This window comes from Lycium ferocissimum, chromosome 11 (assembly GCF_029784015.1).
Source record: "Lycium ferocissimum isolate CSIRO_LF1 chromosome 11, AGI_CSIRO_Lferr_CH_V1, whole genome shotgun sequence".
In the NCBI taxonomy this organism is placed as follows: Eukaryota; Viridiplantae; Streptophyta; class Magnoliopsida; order Solanales; family Solanaceae; genus Lycium; species Lycium ferocissimum.
Genome location: NC_081352.1, coordinates 24,668,311 through 24,685,520, shown reverse-complemented (window position 1 = coordinate 24,685,520; position 17,210 = coordinate 24,668,311). Strand labels below are relative to the sequence as shown.

The 17,210-nt window shown below is 35.2% G+C and overlaps 2 protein-coding genes across 3 annotated transcripts; both read left to right on the top strand.

Annotated features, from left to right (window-relative positions):
- Window positions 1-230: 230 nt before the first annotated feature.
- Window positions 231-710, top strand: LOC132038154 (uncharacterized). The gene has a single exon (XM_059428873.1). It carries the CDS (start codon window positions 231-233, stop codon window positions 708-710), a length of 480 nt encoding a protein of 159 aa, XP_059284856.1.
- Window positions 711-10,588: 9,878 nt separating this feature from the next.
- LOC132036933 (cysteine-rich receptor-like protein kinase 44) lies at window positions 10,589-15,576 on the top strand. 2 transcript variants are annotated; one of them, XM_059427344.1, is made up of 7 exons: window positions 10,589-11,622; window positions 12,189-12,362; window positions 12,463-12,590; window positions 12,769-12,979; window positions 13,257-13,494; window positions 14,441-14,591; window positions 14,968-15,576. In XM_059427344.1, exons 1-7 carry the CDS (start codon window positions 10,863-10,865, stop codon window positions 15,280-15,282), a joined length of 1,977 nt encoding a protein of 658 aa, XP_059283327.1. In that variant the 5' UTR covers window positions 10,589-10,862; the 3' UTR covers window positions 15,283-15,576. The 2 variants fall into 2 exon arrangements, with proteins under 2 accessions (XP_059283327.1, XP_059283328.1); XM_059427345.1 differs by lacking the exon at window positions 12,189-12,362 and having other exon boundaries at window positions 10,590-11,622.
- The last annotated feature ends 1,634 nt before the right edge of the window (window positions 15,577-17,210 follow it).

Below are 17,210 nucleotides of genomic sequence, written 5' to 3'. Positions count from 1 at the left end.
ATTTACTTACTGCTTTTTTGTCGTAGGGAACAGATAAGGTAATTGGTCCTTATACATTTTCAGTGGCTCTTTAGTTTATATCAATTGGTATCAGAGCGGGTTCTTTCTAAAAAGGTTACACCTAGAAAGGATCTCTCATCATGGCTGCACCACCAAACTTTGAGGAAGGACAGTCAAGCACAAGTCCCCCAAGGTTCAACGGATAGTATTATGGATGGTCGAAAACAAAAATGCATGACTATTTGATGGCTGGGGATTCTGAGCTATGGAACATCATTCTTGATGGTCCTTTTATTCCAACAAAGATTGGCGAGGCGACTGGAAAGTCAGTTAAAAAACACAGAAAGGAATACTCAGAGACTGATAGAAAAGCCATTGAAAAAGGGTTCAAGGCTAAGAAGATCTTGATGTGTGGCATTAGACTAGGTGAATACAACTGTGTTTCAACGCGTGAGACTGCAAAGGAGATATGGGAAGTCCTGTTGATGGCCCATAAAGGAATATCCCAAGTTAAAAGGTCCAAAATAGACATGCTCACCACTGAATATGAACTATTTAAGATGAAAAACGGTGAGTCAATTCAAGATATGCACACTCGTTTTATATCCACCATCAATGAACTTCATTCTCTTGGAGAAATCATTCCAGTCAACAAGCGAAAATACTTGCTGTTCTACCAAGTTCTTGAGAGAGTAAAGTTGATGCCATAACTGAAGCTCATGATCTGGAGAATATGACTATGAATGACTGCATTGGAAACCTCAAAACTCGTGAGTTGAAGAAGCAGAAGGACCTTGAATGGCAAGATCCAAGAAAGGAAAGGAACCTGGTCCTTAAAATAGCTAGAAAGGATTTAAGTGATGACGAATCTGATATGGCCTATCTTACAAAAAGGTTCGATAAGATGATTCGTAAAAATGGTGGGTTCTCTAAAATGGGAAGTTCCAGCAAAAACTTCAAACAAAATGACTTATGTCACAAATGTGGGAAGCCTGGACATTACATCAGGGAATGTCCTCTTCACAGACAAGATCGGTACAAAAATGCAGACAAGGGTGTGAAGAGAAACCAGGTCCCTGAGAGGAAGTTTAACAGGGGAGATGCTGTTAATAACATGGTGAAGCAGGCTTTAGCTGCTTGGGGAGACTTCTCCAGTGAGTTTGAAAATGAAGAGACAGAGGATACTTCCATGAAGGTGATTGAAGATGAACCTGCGAAGTATGAGTCCATTTTTGCACTCATGTCTAAATCAGAAAGTGAAGAGGAGAACGAGAATGAAGAGGTAAATTTCTTTGATATTAAGAGCCTGTTTGGAAAGCCACCTGGTAATTGGAATTGGTGTAATTACTACCCTAGTAATTACACAGCCTAGTAATTACACAGTATTGTAATTACAATGACCATTTGTTTGTTTGTCATAATGTAATTACGGTGTAATTACAAGAAAGCGTCTTGCTGTACAAGTGTAATTACACGATTAGTTTAATTTAAAAATAACATTTGATTATAAAAAATTTAAAATTAGTATTTAAAAAATATGTGCCTTTATAAATGATATTAAATTAGTTATTTAATAATACATTGTTTCTTGAAAATATGTTATTTAATAATCATATATTTGTAACTAATATTGTGAAAAATAATTGATATATAATTTCAAATTAATAATATTTTAATTTTAATTGATTATAAAACTTAAAAGCATACCTTTTTTGTGAGAACATCATGGGATTGGATGTTTGACAAAAAAAGAATATTTATAAATATAATGCCATAACATTATTCAAATGTTTGACAATAATTCTATCAACTGTAAGTGAAAAATAAACAACATGCAATGTGAAATAACAAGTCAATAGTACTAGAGCAAATATTTTTAAAATAAAAAATATAACCCAAATTCAAAATCAAAAGAAAAAAAAATATAATACTCTTTATGTCAAATTCCAACGTTACATAAGTAAGTTTCAAACGTAACATAAGTAAATACTCCTATAATTCAAAAGAAAGGGAAAATATAAGTCTATAACCTTATTCACAACGAAATTCTACTTTAACAACGTACCATTATATGTTAAGTTTGTTAATGACTCATTCTTTCTAATATTAAGAGATGTAGTTTCAAAAATTAGAATATTAATACGGTTATGCTAAATGAATAAAATTAAAAATTAAAAAAAATATATGAGCAATTACATGGAACCATAAGAAGTAAAGGTTGGAATGAGAAGAAAGGAAATAAAATATAAATACTATAAAAAAATATTTTTTAAAATAAAAATATTTAAAAAGTAAAAATAAAAAATAAATTAAATAATAGAAATAAAAAATAAATTAGAAAAGAAAATAAATTAAAATAAAATAAATTAAATAATATAAATAAAAAATAAATTTAAAAAGAAAAGAAATTAAAAAGAAATAAACTAAAAGGTAACCCTGTAATTACAGGGTGTAATTACACTCAATTCTCAGCCTCCCCTTGAGAATTGCAGAGTGTAATTACACCCTCTCAATTACACCCAATTCCCACCTAACTGTGTAATTACCTGGTCAAACAAACAGGTCAAACTGTGTAATTACACCCAATTACACCCAATTCCAATTACCTGGGTGGCTTTCCAAACAGGCCCTAAGAATAATATGAAAAGCTATTCTCAAAATAAATTAATGTCTCTTGCAAATATGCTGATTGATACCTATCATAGTCTTATCAATGAGAAAGCTGTCTTAAAAGAAGAAATTGATGGGCTAGAAGAAGTAAGAGATGACTTGGTGGTCACTGTTGTTGATTTGAAAGAATAAGTTGAAAAACTAATTAGGGATAATGCCCAGTATGTTAGTCAGATGAACAAATGGATAAACATTCCTGCTAAAGGAAAACAGGTGGCAAATGAGATTCATGTTGAACTTGAAACTGAACTCAAAAAAGCTAAAACAAATCTAGCTACTGCACTAGAAAGGAATGAGCACCTTCTAGATGACTTAAATCGTGTGAAAACTGAACTCGACGAGTCATTTCATAGGACCACTTTCTCTAATGAGTTTGCTGCTATGTACCTAGAAAATGCTAGTAAACAGGGTCTTGGTTATAAAAAGGTCAAAACCTGTATAATCCTCATAGCAAGTATGTTTCTGTGCCTAATAACTGGCTTTGCACTCATTGTGGTAACACCGGTATTACAAGGACTCTTGTAAAGACGCATTTCGATGCGTATTTAAAAATGTAGTCTATGCTCAGAATAAACCAAAGGCTGCGAGACCTGGTCCCCGGAAGAAGAAAAATGTGTTGCCTGCATGGGCAAATAGATCTCTTGTTCATCCATTCTATGACAACAAAGGACCCAAGTTGGTTTGGGTTCCTAAGTTTGACAAATGATTCTGTTTACAGGCTGGAGTGGGAGGGAGCAGTCAAAAATGGTTCGTGGATAGTGGCTGCTCAAAGCATATGACTAGAAGGGTTAAAAATTTTCTCTCACTTAAAGCCTTAAAATGTGGGAGTGTGTCCTTTGAAAATGAAAAGAAAGGATATATCATTGGTATTGGCAAAATTGGAAAGACACTCTCCCATGCTATTGAAAGTGTTTACTTTGTAAAGGGATTAAGCTATAGTTTGTGCTAAGTTTGTCCCAAACCTGTGACAAAAGGAACAAAGTGGAATTCTTGTCTCACTTGTGTACCGTCACAAATCTCAAAATTGGAGAAGTAGTTCTAACTGCAAAACGATACAAGAACATCTATGCAGTGGATTTTGGTATATCAGATGAGAGTGACTTGACATGTTTCAGTATTATAGATGATGATGTTGAGCCGTGGCATAGAAGACTAGGACCTGCTAGTTTCACTCTGCTGAACAAAATCGCATCGAAGGACTTGGTCTGTGGGCTACCTAATGTCAAGTTCAAAGATCACAAAGTGCGTGATGCATGTATCAAAAGGAAGCAGGTTAGGACTACCTTCAAACCAAAGAAGGAAGTAAGTACCTCTAGACCACTATAGCTTTTTCATATGGATCTTTGTGGACCTATGAGGATACAAAACAGAGATGGCAAGAAGTATATTTTTGTGATTATTGATGACTTTTCAAGATTCACTTGGACTCTGTTCTTAAGAACCAAGGATGAAACATTCCCTGTGTTTGTAGCCTTTGTGAAACAGATTTAGGTGAAGTTGGGGCACCAAGTTGCAAGTATTAGATCTGATCTTGGCACCGAATTTGACAATGTCAATTTCAATTAATTTTGTGCTAAAAATGGGATCAGTCATAATTTCTCGGCCCCTAGAACACCTCAACAAAATGGAGTTGCGGAAAAGAAAATCAGGACACTTGAAGATATGGCTAGAACAATGCTGATTGCAAGTGGTGTGGCCAAAAGCTTCTGGGCTGAGGCCGTTAACACTGCTTGTCATGTGATCAACAGGTGTATGATCAGGTCCCTGCTTGAAAAGACTCCCTATGAACTTCTGAATGGAAAGAAGCCCAAGCTATCCTATTGTTTGAGTCAAAATTCGTATTTTACTCAAATAGTTGAATTTGTTCTAAGGTTAACCACAATTGATAGTAATTTGATACAGATGAAAGAATTAACACAAGTAAATTATTATTTAACGATAAAGAATAAGTAAATAAAGAGAAAAGAGTAAACTTATTCCAATTATAATGAACAACAGTAGCAGAGTTCTTAGTCCTCAATAATGAATGAAAGCTTGATGATCAAAGAATAAGGATGAAAATAAGCTAGAAATACTACTACTACTACTACTACTACTACTACTACTACTAATAATACTACTACTACTACTACTACTACTACTACTAACAACAACAACAACAATAATAATAATAATAATAATAATAATAATAATAATAATAATAATAATAATAATAATAATAATAATAATAATAATAATAGTGTATTTTTCTAGTCAGACTTGCATGCATTGGTCTACAAATGAAAATCCTATTTATAGGTATATGGTCCCATCTGATGCTCTTTCTGTTGGGTGTCTGTAACGGCAATCATTAATTGCTGAATTGATGATTGTCATTTAATTTCCTTGATTCTGGCCGTTAGTAACCGTTTTGTCGTTACTGTATTAACTCCATTTAATGCGTAGTAAAGAGGGTCTGTATGTTGTTTCCGTCGATGTTCTCGCCGTTGACCCAGTTTGTTGCCTCCCCGTAAATTCTATGCTCGACATTACCATATGATATTTATACGTCATTGAATAAACTGACACGTGTCAACTACATGTTGGTCTGCGTGTCAAGTGCATTTTTTACCAATACAGATAGTCCCTCAATTTTTCGGGTTCATCGCAAAGATGTTCCCGAGAAATTGTCTTGCTGATTTTCATCAATCTTCTCTTGATTAGACATTTGAATCTTCTTTCGGTGGAATAGGAAACGTTGTAACTGGCGGCAGATTGTGGCCCACTGACGCAATGATGCGTGTCATAATCATTGAAGTTGAAAGGACTCGCATTAAATGATGAAGTCAGACGTGGGCCACGTGGCTATTACCGTGCCCTTCATTTTCTCGCCGTTTCCCAAGGTAATGATGGCGGTTTCACCTTTTCTACAAAAGTTCAAATATTACCTTTTACTATTTCATCTCAAATTTTTCGCTCCAAAATTCTTCAATCTTAAATTCCTTTGCTTCCATTCCTTCTTCGTTATCTCTAATTCTTAATCATGTTTTCTCCTTCATCTTCACAAAATATTTTGCCAGAAAAGATCGTTATTGTTGACGCCTTTCCTCCTCATGTAGGCGTTGAAAAACCTAAAAAGAGAATGCCTCCCAAGAAATTGATGGGCGATGCTATTGTTGCTGCTTCTACTAAGTCTTCTTCTTTATATGTTAGTTTGGTGATGTTGAAGTTGGAAAGGTAAATCTTCCTTCTGTGGATGATGTGCTCCCCAAAAATCCTTCTCATACTAACGACTTAAAGATTATAAACGAACATGAATCTGATATGGAAAGAATGGCGATAATGTCCGGGATTAACTCCCATGTTACCGAAGATCTTGTTCCTCCCGTAATTGAAAGGTGTCATTGGCAGGATCACCATGTGGATATTATTGTTCCTGAATCGGGAAGAGCCGTCACTTCTCATTTGCCTGGGTTTTTGGGCAGTGTACCTCTACCCCTTCACTATTGGGTTTAATTTATCGTTACCTCCTTTGATTGATCGCTTTATGCCGCCGTCTCCAAATTTGTGTAGTGCAACTTACTCCTGAGTTTGGCATTTGATTCAATTATATCAACACGTTGCTCATCTTGCCAATGTACAACTTACCTTGGATCATATTTTATATTTGAATTCCCTTCGTTTTATAAGGGGTTCTATGATAATGTTTAGGGACAGAGGCCTGAATAAACTGTTCGATGATCCTGAAAACAGCCATGACCGTTTATGGTTGAATGATTTTGTGTTTATTCCTACTCACTAGTTGGTGAGTAGTGACGCCGAGTCTTTTCTGGAGAAATGGAATGCGAGAGCTCCCAATCCTAAGTTAAATATTCCGGGGAATAGTCGGGCATTTACAGAAACAATAATTCGATTCTCGGCATGTGCTAGAACTTGGGAATCAATGGAGGTGCAACGGGGCATTCGTACTTTGTATGATTATTAATTTTCTTTTCTTGATCACAATTATCTTTATTGTTTCTATTTTGTCAGGCCGTTCTAGTAAAAAGAGACCATCGTCAAGAGCCTTGATTCTTCCGAATGATGACGATTCGGCATTGGATAATATTCGTTCTATTGTCAGAAAAAGGTCCAGTGCGGAGGCGGAAGGTTCAAAGGATGTTGGTAAACCTGTTCTCAAGAAGAGGAGACTGAAGAAATAATCTTCTTCTGGTCCTTCCGTGAATGGGAAGACTGAAGGTAGGCTTAGCAATGAAAGTACAGATTCCAAGAAAGAAGCGCCTTTAATTTTGAGGAAAAGAAGAAGAACTAACCTTTCTCTTATTGATGTGGTAAATGTCCCAGAGGCATCTCCGATGAAGGATTCTGAAGATTTACCTAGCATCCCTGATGTTCCTTCTTGGGAAGAAGATTTATCGGCTACTCTCACTGAAGTTCCTTCTCCGGAAGAAGATTTATTGGCTACTCTCTCTGAAGTGATGATCATTGATGACGTTTCCGAGGTACCTTTCCAAGACACAATCATTGCTTCTAATATAACCGAGACTAATGTTGCCCGGGTGGAGATTGCCGTTGTCCCCAAAGTTGATACCTCTCGGGATGAGGTTATCGGTTCTCCTAAAGTTGATACCCTCCGGTGTGATACTGCAACTCCTTCAGGTCGATCTTCTGATTATGCGAAAGGCAAAAGATAGGTTAAAAGGATTCGTAGTTCGAGCATCGGTGATGAAACTCTTTGGGCTAATGATCCTTGATCCCGTTGAATGCGCCTTTTGTTCTCGTTCGTTAATTATACCCGATCTTTCAGTTTATCTGATGAGGCAAATTTATTGGCTAATCCTCATGTGATGAGTACTTTTGCCAATAATTTCATAGGACTAAAAGAACATGCCGTTCTAAAGGATGTGCCTAAATATTAGATGAACATGATTGCTTTAGGGCTTATGATCCAGGTATGTTTCTTCTTCTATAATTTTCCTCCACCAACTTTTCCTCATTCGTTACAACTTTTGATAATCTATTCACAAGCTCAAACTTATTTGGCGGGGAGTCTGGAGCGTTCTGAGGGTGAATCAAAACACATTGGTAAACTCAATGAAGACAATGTTGCTCTAACTCAGGAGTTGTCAGCTTTGAAAGCAAAGCAATCTTGCTCTGATGCGGAATTGATTGAAGCCAAGGTGGAAGCCAATGGGTATAGAGCAGAGTTAAAGCGTCTTCCAATTAAGTATCCTATTTCCCGAAATTGAAAGGGGAGATCTCCGAGAAGGATATGACCATTGGTAATTTGAGGGTGAAACTCATACAAACGGAAGCCAAATTTGAAAAAGCAAGTGAGGAAATCCAGAATCTCCAAGATAGATTGTCTTATCGGAATGTCGAGTTCGCTGAGCTTGATGCAAAATTTTAATCATTACAAGTTAAGAGCATTCAAGATTCTGGAGATCTAACTAAAGCTTTGATTGACTTAAATCAAAATAAGAGAGAAATAGTTGCGATTGAGGAGAAGTACACTGAGAAAGATCTTGAGATGAAAGCTTCGTTGGAGAAGAAAAATAGATTTATTGCTAAAATCTTGAGAAAACTAGAAGACTTGCAAGAGCGCGGAAAGCAACTCATGCACCGGAAAGACAAGTATAAGCAGAAGGTTAAATAGTTGGAAGAAGCCCATGCCATGGAAAAGCAAAAGGCTGTTAACCTGGGTGTTCTTAAGACTCGCTTCAATTTTCTGAAAGGACTTGACCTTTCCTCATTTGATCATGCTAACGCTCTTGCTACTGCTGAGCAAAAACTAAAGGATGCTCATGATCTTCTCAGTGACATGTTCGGAGATGATAATGCTGAAGAAGATGACGAAGAGGAGGTAGAGGAGGAAAGTGATTCCGGGGATGTAGATCTTTGATTTGCTTTTTGAAAAGAAGATTCCATCTGATGATGATCATACTTAGATCATTTTAGAGGCTTTCGTATTTCTCTTCCCTTCGGTGTTTGATTGTTTCTCTTACTTTTTGCTCCGTTTGGATTTGGCGAATATTTTGTAGTAGTTTTGTTTTGTGTTGACTCTACAATGAATGAAGCTTTTGCTATCCATATCTCGTATTTTCCTTTTTATGATAAATCTCTTGTAAGATTTCTTTGGTTAGAACCTTTCCCGGGTGATCAATCCGTTCCAGAATTCCGACCTTGGAATACTTGTAAGAGGATTTGTAATTTTGACGCAAATATATTCGGGAAGATGGTTTGGAGATCTAACTCATTACGAATAAATTCCTTTTTTTACGATAATTATACACAGTTTGTTTCAAAAAATATTTTTTAATGAGAAGCTTGTGGCATAAAACTTTGCACCTTATAATTAAGCCCAAAAGGGCATTGTTGGAATATTATACAATTTTTTCATTTGAAACAACTTTTGTTACAAAAAAAATGAAAATAAGGGAGGTGGATGTAATATCTCAAACCACAAGGAAGGTCAGTGTGATAAAGGCAAACCTGAAGGGAGGTCTCTAATATTATCCCAAGAATTAAACTATGTCAATTAAAAGATAAGTAAGTTAATCAATACATACCGAATAAAAAGTGGTTAAGGCTTGCATTGGGAACAAATTCATAGACAAGAAGTCTTTTTGTTCCATCTAGGCAAAATCTGAGTAACCTAACCAAATGCCTATATTGAAGCCTTGCAACCAACATGACCTTGTTTTTTAATTCTATATCACCCTGCTTGGAATTTGCTGACAATCTTCTCACGGCTATTTCTCTTCCATTTGGAACCACCTTGCATGCATTTGCGTTTTCTAAAACAAAATAAGGAAATCCTTGTTTGAGTTGTGACCAAAAATTTGGCTCGTACTCTAAACTACGTACTTTTTAGTTTTTAAATCAGAGAAAGTGAGCATTGTTTGCGCTGCGAGGCTGTACGATGTGACAGCTTCCATTGCTGAGCATCTGTTTGTCCACACATATTTTTTCAAAATTTTGAAAAATATTTGGAGATTATTTTAAATGTTTGTTTATCAAATTGATCATTATTTCAACTTCAAACTTTGGAAAGAGAATTTGATGTTTGAAGCACAAAAATTCAATTGTTTTTTTTTTAGTTCCCCTTTGTTGGACCTACTGCTCCTTTGGTGGTTCGAACCCACGACCCTACGGTTGTAGGTGGGGGGTGCTGACCATCTCAGTGACCCCCTTTTGTCACAAAACTCCAATTGTGTTTTAATGTCCAAACACAATTTTAACTTCCAAATACATTTTTTTTTCAACTTAACCTCAACTATTACTATTTTTTAAATATCAGCTATTTATGTCCAAACGCCTGCTAATTGCTTTGTGAATTCACTATGAATCCCTTAAGATGTGAAGATATTTGCACTGGGAATCTAGAAAGTCCAAATACAAGCTAGAGAAATAACTATGGAACGAAATTTAAAGAAAAAGAACCTCAATCCTGAAAAATGCTGGTGGTAGCCGACGTAGAGCGCTTCAACTTGACCTCCCAATTGTATAGAACTTTCCATTTTTTTAAAATAGTTAGGAAATCTCCACAAGATACATGCATATAATCAGTTTGGTTTTTTTTTTTTTTTCCTAAATCTTATAGTAGAAACGTTCAAAGAAGCGCAAGGAGGCGGCCAAAAGTTTCCACCTTGGTGGCTTGTTCTTATGCATTCCCGTCCCACCACCCACATAAATTAGAGTTGTTGACTCGACTTCAAAGACATAGACCAAGTCAAAAGTTGGCACAATCTATTCCATTGTACCCGCCTTTGTTTTCTTATTGGCTTATTTCAAAAGCAAAATTATATATACCAGTTTAGATTTTTTGACATAATTATAATATTTAGAAATATTTAACTTTATATATATATATATATATTTTTTCTATTTTGTATTTTATTATTAATGGCATACTTTTATAACCATGTAAGTTTCATGGCATGTTTAAGTTTAGGAGTTCTAAAAGTTTTTCTTTTTGTATATTTTGCATCCAATCCAATAGAGTGTTAATAAAATGCGTTTCCTCTAGCTATGTTTACTCAAAGGAGAGCTTGTGAACAAATTACTTGCTACTATTACATATTCAGCGACTGCCAATTTGTATAAAAATCTGCCTATTACTTGTAGCCAAACCATTCTATCAATTTTTTTTCTTCAAATATTGATCTAATTACGCTTCTACGTATCGAGCAACTTATAAAGCTATAACGACCATGGCTATTCAGAAGTGGCTGCTGTTTCTGTTTTTGCATATACATCTTCACGGTCTCATCCTAGCACAGCTGCCTGCTTTATTACACACTCGATGTGGTAACGGTAACTATACTGAAAATAGTGCATACGAGAATAATCTTAACTCACTTCTCTCTTCCCTTTCCTCAAATATGGATAAATATGGTTTCTACAATGCTTCCATTGGCCAAAACTCCGACATGGCCAGTGCTATTGTGCTATGTAGAGGAGATGTGGAGCTAGAAAAATGTCGCAGTTGTGTTAATAACATTTCTCAAAAGCTTGTACAGTCATGTCCTGACAAAATAGAAGCTTTTGGTGCCTATGATGGATGTATGTTACAGTACTCTAATAGATCCATTTTGAACACTAAGTCATTTTCTACTCTATTTTACATGTGGAATAATAGGAATGCTTCAAAACCTGAGGAGTTTAATCGGGAAGTATTTAAATTATTGGATAGATTACGAGGCGTTGCTGCAAATGGTGATCCACTTCGAAAATATGCTAGTGGTAATGCAACAGGTCCAGATTTTCAAACAATATATGCACTTGTGCAGTGTACTCCTGATTTATCTCCTAGGAATTGCCTCCATTGCTTAACTAACGCTTATGGATATATGCCTTATTGTCCCTGCAATGGAAAGAGCGGTGGAAGAATAATAGGTATTAGGTGCAATTTTCGTTATCAAATCTACCCTTTCTTCGAGGATGTGGTGTTGGAAGCTCCGCCACCTGCAGGTGAATACATTTTTATCATTCCTTCTTCTCATCCCAATTTGATCATTGTCCAATTTTGATGTGACAAGATATAATTAAGTAAAAGTTTGTCATCTCAAATAGTTTTGTCATCTCAAATAGTTTCAGTTCTTAGATGAAATAGAAACACAATTCAAACAAGGTTCTAGATTCAAATTTCAGAGTCACCAACTATCAAGAAGAATTAGTGTGTGTTTGGCTTATAATAAAGAATCAGGCTCGCACTTAACGAGGTGTGTATGAAGACATTAAGTAAAGAAAAGTGCACCATGTACAACAACTTAAGCCTTTAGATGAGATGATCATACAATTCAGCACGACCACAAATTTTGACTTGTGTTAAGGAAGAGCATACTATATTATAGGAGCAATTGTATTTGTAATATTTAATAAGTATGCATAGTTTCTTAAATACCCTGAAAAGCGAAGTAAGATAAGTGAGTTGGAAATTGGAAGATAAAAACTTATTTCCGCCTGAGTAGTAGTTAAAAACTGATATTATACTAACTTTAAACTTTTTTGTTTTTTGTTTTTTTGTTTGTTTGTAGGGAATGATAATAAAACAGTTCCTATAGGGAGGGATGATAAAACAGCTCCAACGGGAAAGGATGATAAAACTACACGAACAATCATCATTATCGTTGTACCAACTGCTACAATATTTATTCTAATTATTTGTATTTCTGTCAGGCATAAAAGGAAGCTGGTGAAAGAAATTCAGAGTACGCTTAAACTATAAACAAACAACAATTAAGTAAAATTAAATTCTTAAGACCATCTTTCACTAATTTGTTGTATGCTATTACTACTATGTTTGTGAAGGTACACACAGGGATGATATTAGCACCGTAGAATCCTTGCAATATGATTTTTCTACAATTAGAGCAGCAACAGATAACTTCTCAAATGCTAATAAGTTGGGACAAGGCGGATTTGGTCCTGTGTACAAGGTGATTAAGCTTACATATTGTTTCATGAGTTTAGCTTCTATAGCACAAAAGTTCTTTCCACTGAGATATACAAGTTAACTCCTTAATGTATAACGCTCTAGTTGGAACAAGAATACTGATTATAGTTTCATTGTTTCAATTCATAATTTTTCAATTTGTTCTCATATGCTTAACTCAGGGTAAGCTTCAAAATGAACAAGAAGTAGCAGTAAAAAGATTGTCAGCAGACTCAGGCCAAGGTGATCTAGAATTCAAAAACGAGGTTTTGTTGGTTGCCAGGCTTCAACATAGGAATTTGGTTAGGTTGCTGGGATTTTGCCTAGACGGAACAGAGAGACTTCTTGTCTATGAATTTGCCCCCAATGCAAGCCTTGATCATTTTTTATTTGGTATGTATTGCTTAACTTTTATCAAGTATGAAGCCTGAGCATCAATAATTTATGAATCTAACTTCTATACACTAACAACCTAATTAATACGACACTTCTTTTGTCAATGTAGTTTGATATCTTGTCCGGTTGTCTGCCTTACTTTACAATAAAACTAATAGCACTTATTATGAGCTGTTCCATGTAGTAATTTTTTAAGTGACTTAAGATTAAAAGTCTTATACTGTCAATGTCTAGAAGTCTAACTCGTAATTTATATTCTTCATCTTGTTCGCAGATTCAATTAAACGTACGCAATTGGATTGGGAAAGGAGATCCAAAATCATAGGAGGCATTGCTAAGGGAATTCTTTATCTTCATGAGGATTCTAGGCTTCGGATCATTCATCGTGATCTCAAAGCTAGCAATGTTCTCCTTGATGCAGAAATGAATCCAAAAATTTCAGACTTTGGCATGGCAAGACTGTTTACATTGGATGAAACTCAAGGGAACACAAGCAGAATTGTTGGGACCTAGTAAGTTTTACACCTCTCATCAGATAGATTGGTACTTTTCATACCACTGGGAATGCTTCTTTAACTATTTAGCAAGAATAAAAGCTGCCTCAAGACAAAAGCAAATCTTTCCTTGAATTGATAGGAATCACATTTAAAAGAAGGAAAAAAAAAAAAAAACTTTCCTTGAATTGTTATTAGAATATGGAGTTTGCACGTCATTGTAATCTCTTCAGGAGTGGTTACCTCAATATTGTTGAGCTAGGACTTTGGTGGTGTCTAAAATTTGTGTTGTTCTAGATGAATGGTCATATATCTAGAGTTTTATTCTCAATTTGGTCACTACCAAAGTTGCAATCTATGATGATAAAATGAAGCTCATTTCCAGAAGTATGATCTTCTGCCAAAACAGAGTTCTGGAAATGAATAGGCTAAATTTGATTTTTTCTAAAACAAAAAAAACAATCTGTTTCTTTTCGGCATATGAATTCATTGTTCAAAGTGGTTTATTCGATATGATCTCTCAGCAGCAATATATAAGAGATAGGTCTTAACTCATCAAAACTTGCTGTTTGCTCAACTAAGAATAGATCAATGGTCTAAGAGTTGTCTTCATATTACAGTGAGATAAATTCTCACTAAGGAGAGGCGGAAGGAGGAAAAAGAAAAGAAAGCAGACATCCAAAGGAGTCCATAACAACCCAATTTGCTGTATAAATTGCAGCACAATGATTTTTACTTCCTAAGTTCATTGAAAAATGTCCAAGTTCCTTAATGAACCATGTAGTTCTGACTTACAACATCAAGTAGTTCCCTGTTTTGTCAGTTCATTTAGTTTTGCTTATTAGTTTTACATGGACTGCTAAACTGACAGAACTGAATATTTAGCCTTTTACCTTAGTCTGTCAATGAGAAGCGCAAAATATATGCGTACAAAAAACTTTAACAATCGAACTTTGTTTGGCAGTGGATATATGGCACCAGAATATGCAATGCACGGGCAATTTTCAGTCAAATCAGATGTTTTTAGCTTTGGAGTACTAGTCTTAGAAATTTTAAGTGGACAAAAAAACACTTGTTTCAGAAATGGAGAATCCCTGGAAGATCTTCTGAGCTATGTAAGTAATCGGCCAATCAATCAAGTATTCCTCAATCCTAAACTAGTTGGGATCTGCAACATTCATTATGGAGCATGAAATATGTTTATCTCTTACCTCCTAAATATTGGTTAATTACATTATTCCAAAATATTTTATGCTTTAGGAAAACAAGAATCAATTACTATTACTTTTTCTTTTTCAAATTCAACCTTACTGCTCCAACTAGTTGAGCGCTAATTAAGTGAGATTTTTAAGATAAAATTGACAAATGCTCTTATATTTTTTGAAGACAAATACTTTTATGAGTAAGGCTATTTAGTGTTTTTCCTAAGTTTCATGCAATACTCAGTATGATACATGATTTCGTCTTACTACGAGAGTTGATCTATAGCAGGCTTGGTCGAGTTGGCGGAATGGAACAGCTATAAATTTTATAGATCCAATGCTGAGGGGAACCTCAGGACTCGTTCGGGACATAATGAGATGCGTTCACATTGCTTTATTGTGTGTTCAAGAAAATGTGGTTGATAGACCAACCATGGCAGCAGTTGTTCTCATGCTCAGTAGCCTCTCTTTGAGTCTTCCAGTGCCTTCAGTGCCTGCGTACTATATGCACAACAACACTAGTGCAGAGAGGTTGCTTATTCAAGAATACAACATTGGTTCGTCACGAAATGAGGCGTCAATAACTGAGTTATATCCTCGTTAACATCCTTAGACATAATAACCATTTCTTCGAGTTTACTTATTTTCTTTATTAATACTAATTCTAGTGTATGTGCTTAGGGGATCTTAGTAGCTTAGTCGGTTAGTTACCTGAACTTTTACATTGTGGCGAGGGTTCGATTTCTTACCTTGTAATCCCTTCCCCCATTTGCACTCCCCCTACCCCTATCCCTTATGTATCGAAAAAATGTGCCTACATATAGTCTAGCTAGCCATTATTGTAAACTTTATTATATTTAAAAGCAGCAATCTTTTAATATAATGCATAATTTGAAAATAGTTATCTAACTTATAGATAAAAATTAGATCTTACGAAAGTGTGTTCTAGTTCTTGGTGATTTTATTATACTAGTCTCTGGACACGTGTATTTCACATGTGTCTGAAATAGTATATAGAAATGAGTAAAAAGAAAATTTACGGTGATTTTCTTAATGAGCTTTAATTATTGTTCCATTTAGCTTCTACATCGTTAAAATCATTCGTTTACAACAACCAAGGCAAAAAGCAAAATTAGATACAAAAACATGATCTAAAATACTTACAGAAAAGTTAATCCCACATCCCATTTGCAGCGACGTTTAAAATTTGCTATAAATTGTTTTTATTATTAAAATTTTAAAGTGTCATTGTAATGCTTGGTCAGCATTGAATGCTATTCAGTTATAGTAATTATTGGTTAATCAATAGGAAGGATAAAGAATATAGACAAGTTTTCGGATAGATATTTTACCACGGTGTAAATCATTCCACCTCATAAACTGAAAAACTTTGGGTTTCCTTCCGTTACCAAATTAACTGCATAATAAATTAATTTGGTAACGGAAGGAAACCCAAAGTTTTCAGTTTATGAGGTGGAATGATTTACACCGTGGTAAAATATCTATCCGAAAACTTGTCTATATTTTTTATCCTTCCTATTGATTAACCAATAATTACTATAACTGAATAGCATTCAATGCTGACCAAGCATTACAATGACACTTTAAAATTTTAATAATAAAAACAATTTATAGCAAATTTTAAACGTCGCTGCAAATGGGATGTGGGAATAGCTTTTCTGTAAGTATTTTAGATCATGTTTTTGTATCTCATTTTGCTTTTTGCCTTGGTTGTTGTAAACGAATGATTTTAACGATGTAGAAGCTAAATGGACCAATAATTAAAGCTCATTGTGAAGTGGAAAATGGCATGTTCTAATCATGTATTTATTATCTAGGTGTGATTGGAGCACACTTATTCTGATATTATTTCTATTATGGGAAGAGTTTAAGCCTAAAACTGAATTACAAAAATGCCCACTAAAAACTAAGTGACAGATCAGAATTTGCCACAACATCCATTAGTTATCACCTTTTGAACCACATTGACCCGATTCTTGTGATTGACCAGATATGTAGGAAACTCTCTATAGAGTTAGGACACATCGGGATGAGAATCATTTTTTCCTCAGCAAGTATGCAATCTTATACCCTCTCAGCGTCTCGTAGCTCGACACTGGGGCAATTTTGAAAGCGATGACGTGGGTACGTAAACGTTTTTTGGCCCTGAAAAATCCTTCCCTTTTTTTCATCTTTTTATCACAACCCCGCTGATGGACGGAGAGTATTGTCAAAGCTCTACCAAAATCTGGCTTCTTTCTCCGTACATTCCTTTTAGCAATTCTTTGCCGAGCCAAAATTGGCTACACATCAACGGCTTCGTCTGAAAGCTCTTTCATCATCTCTGGTCGAAGAGGGACAAGCTGTTGACACCTAATTTTGACTCGCCTCGTTCCTTATGATTTATTTTGAAGGTAAGATTGTTCCATGGCAAACCCACTTCCCCATTCCCCCATTAATTTCGTTTTTCATGAAATATTAGCATGTAATATGTAAAAATTTGTGGATTGTGAGGTGTAATGGCTGAAAATT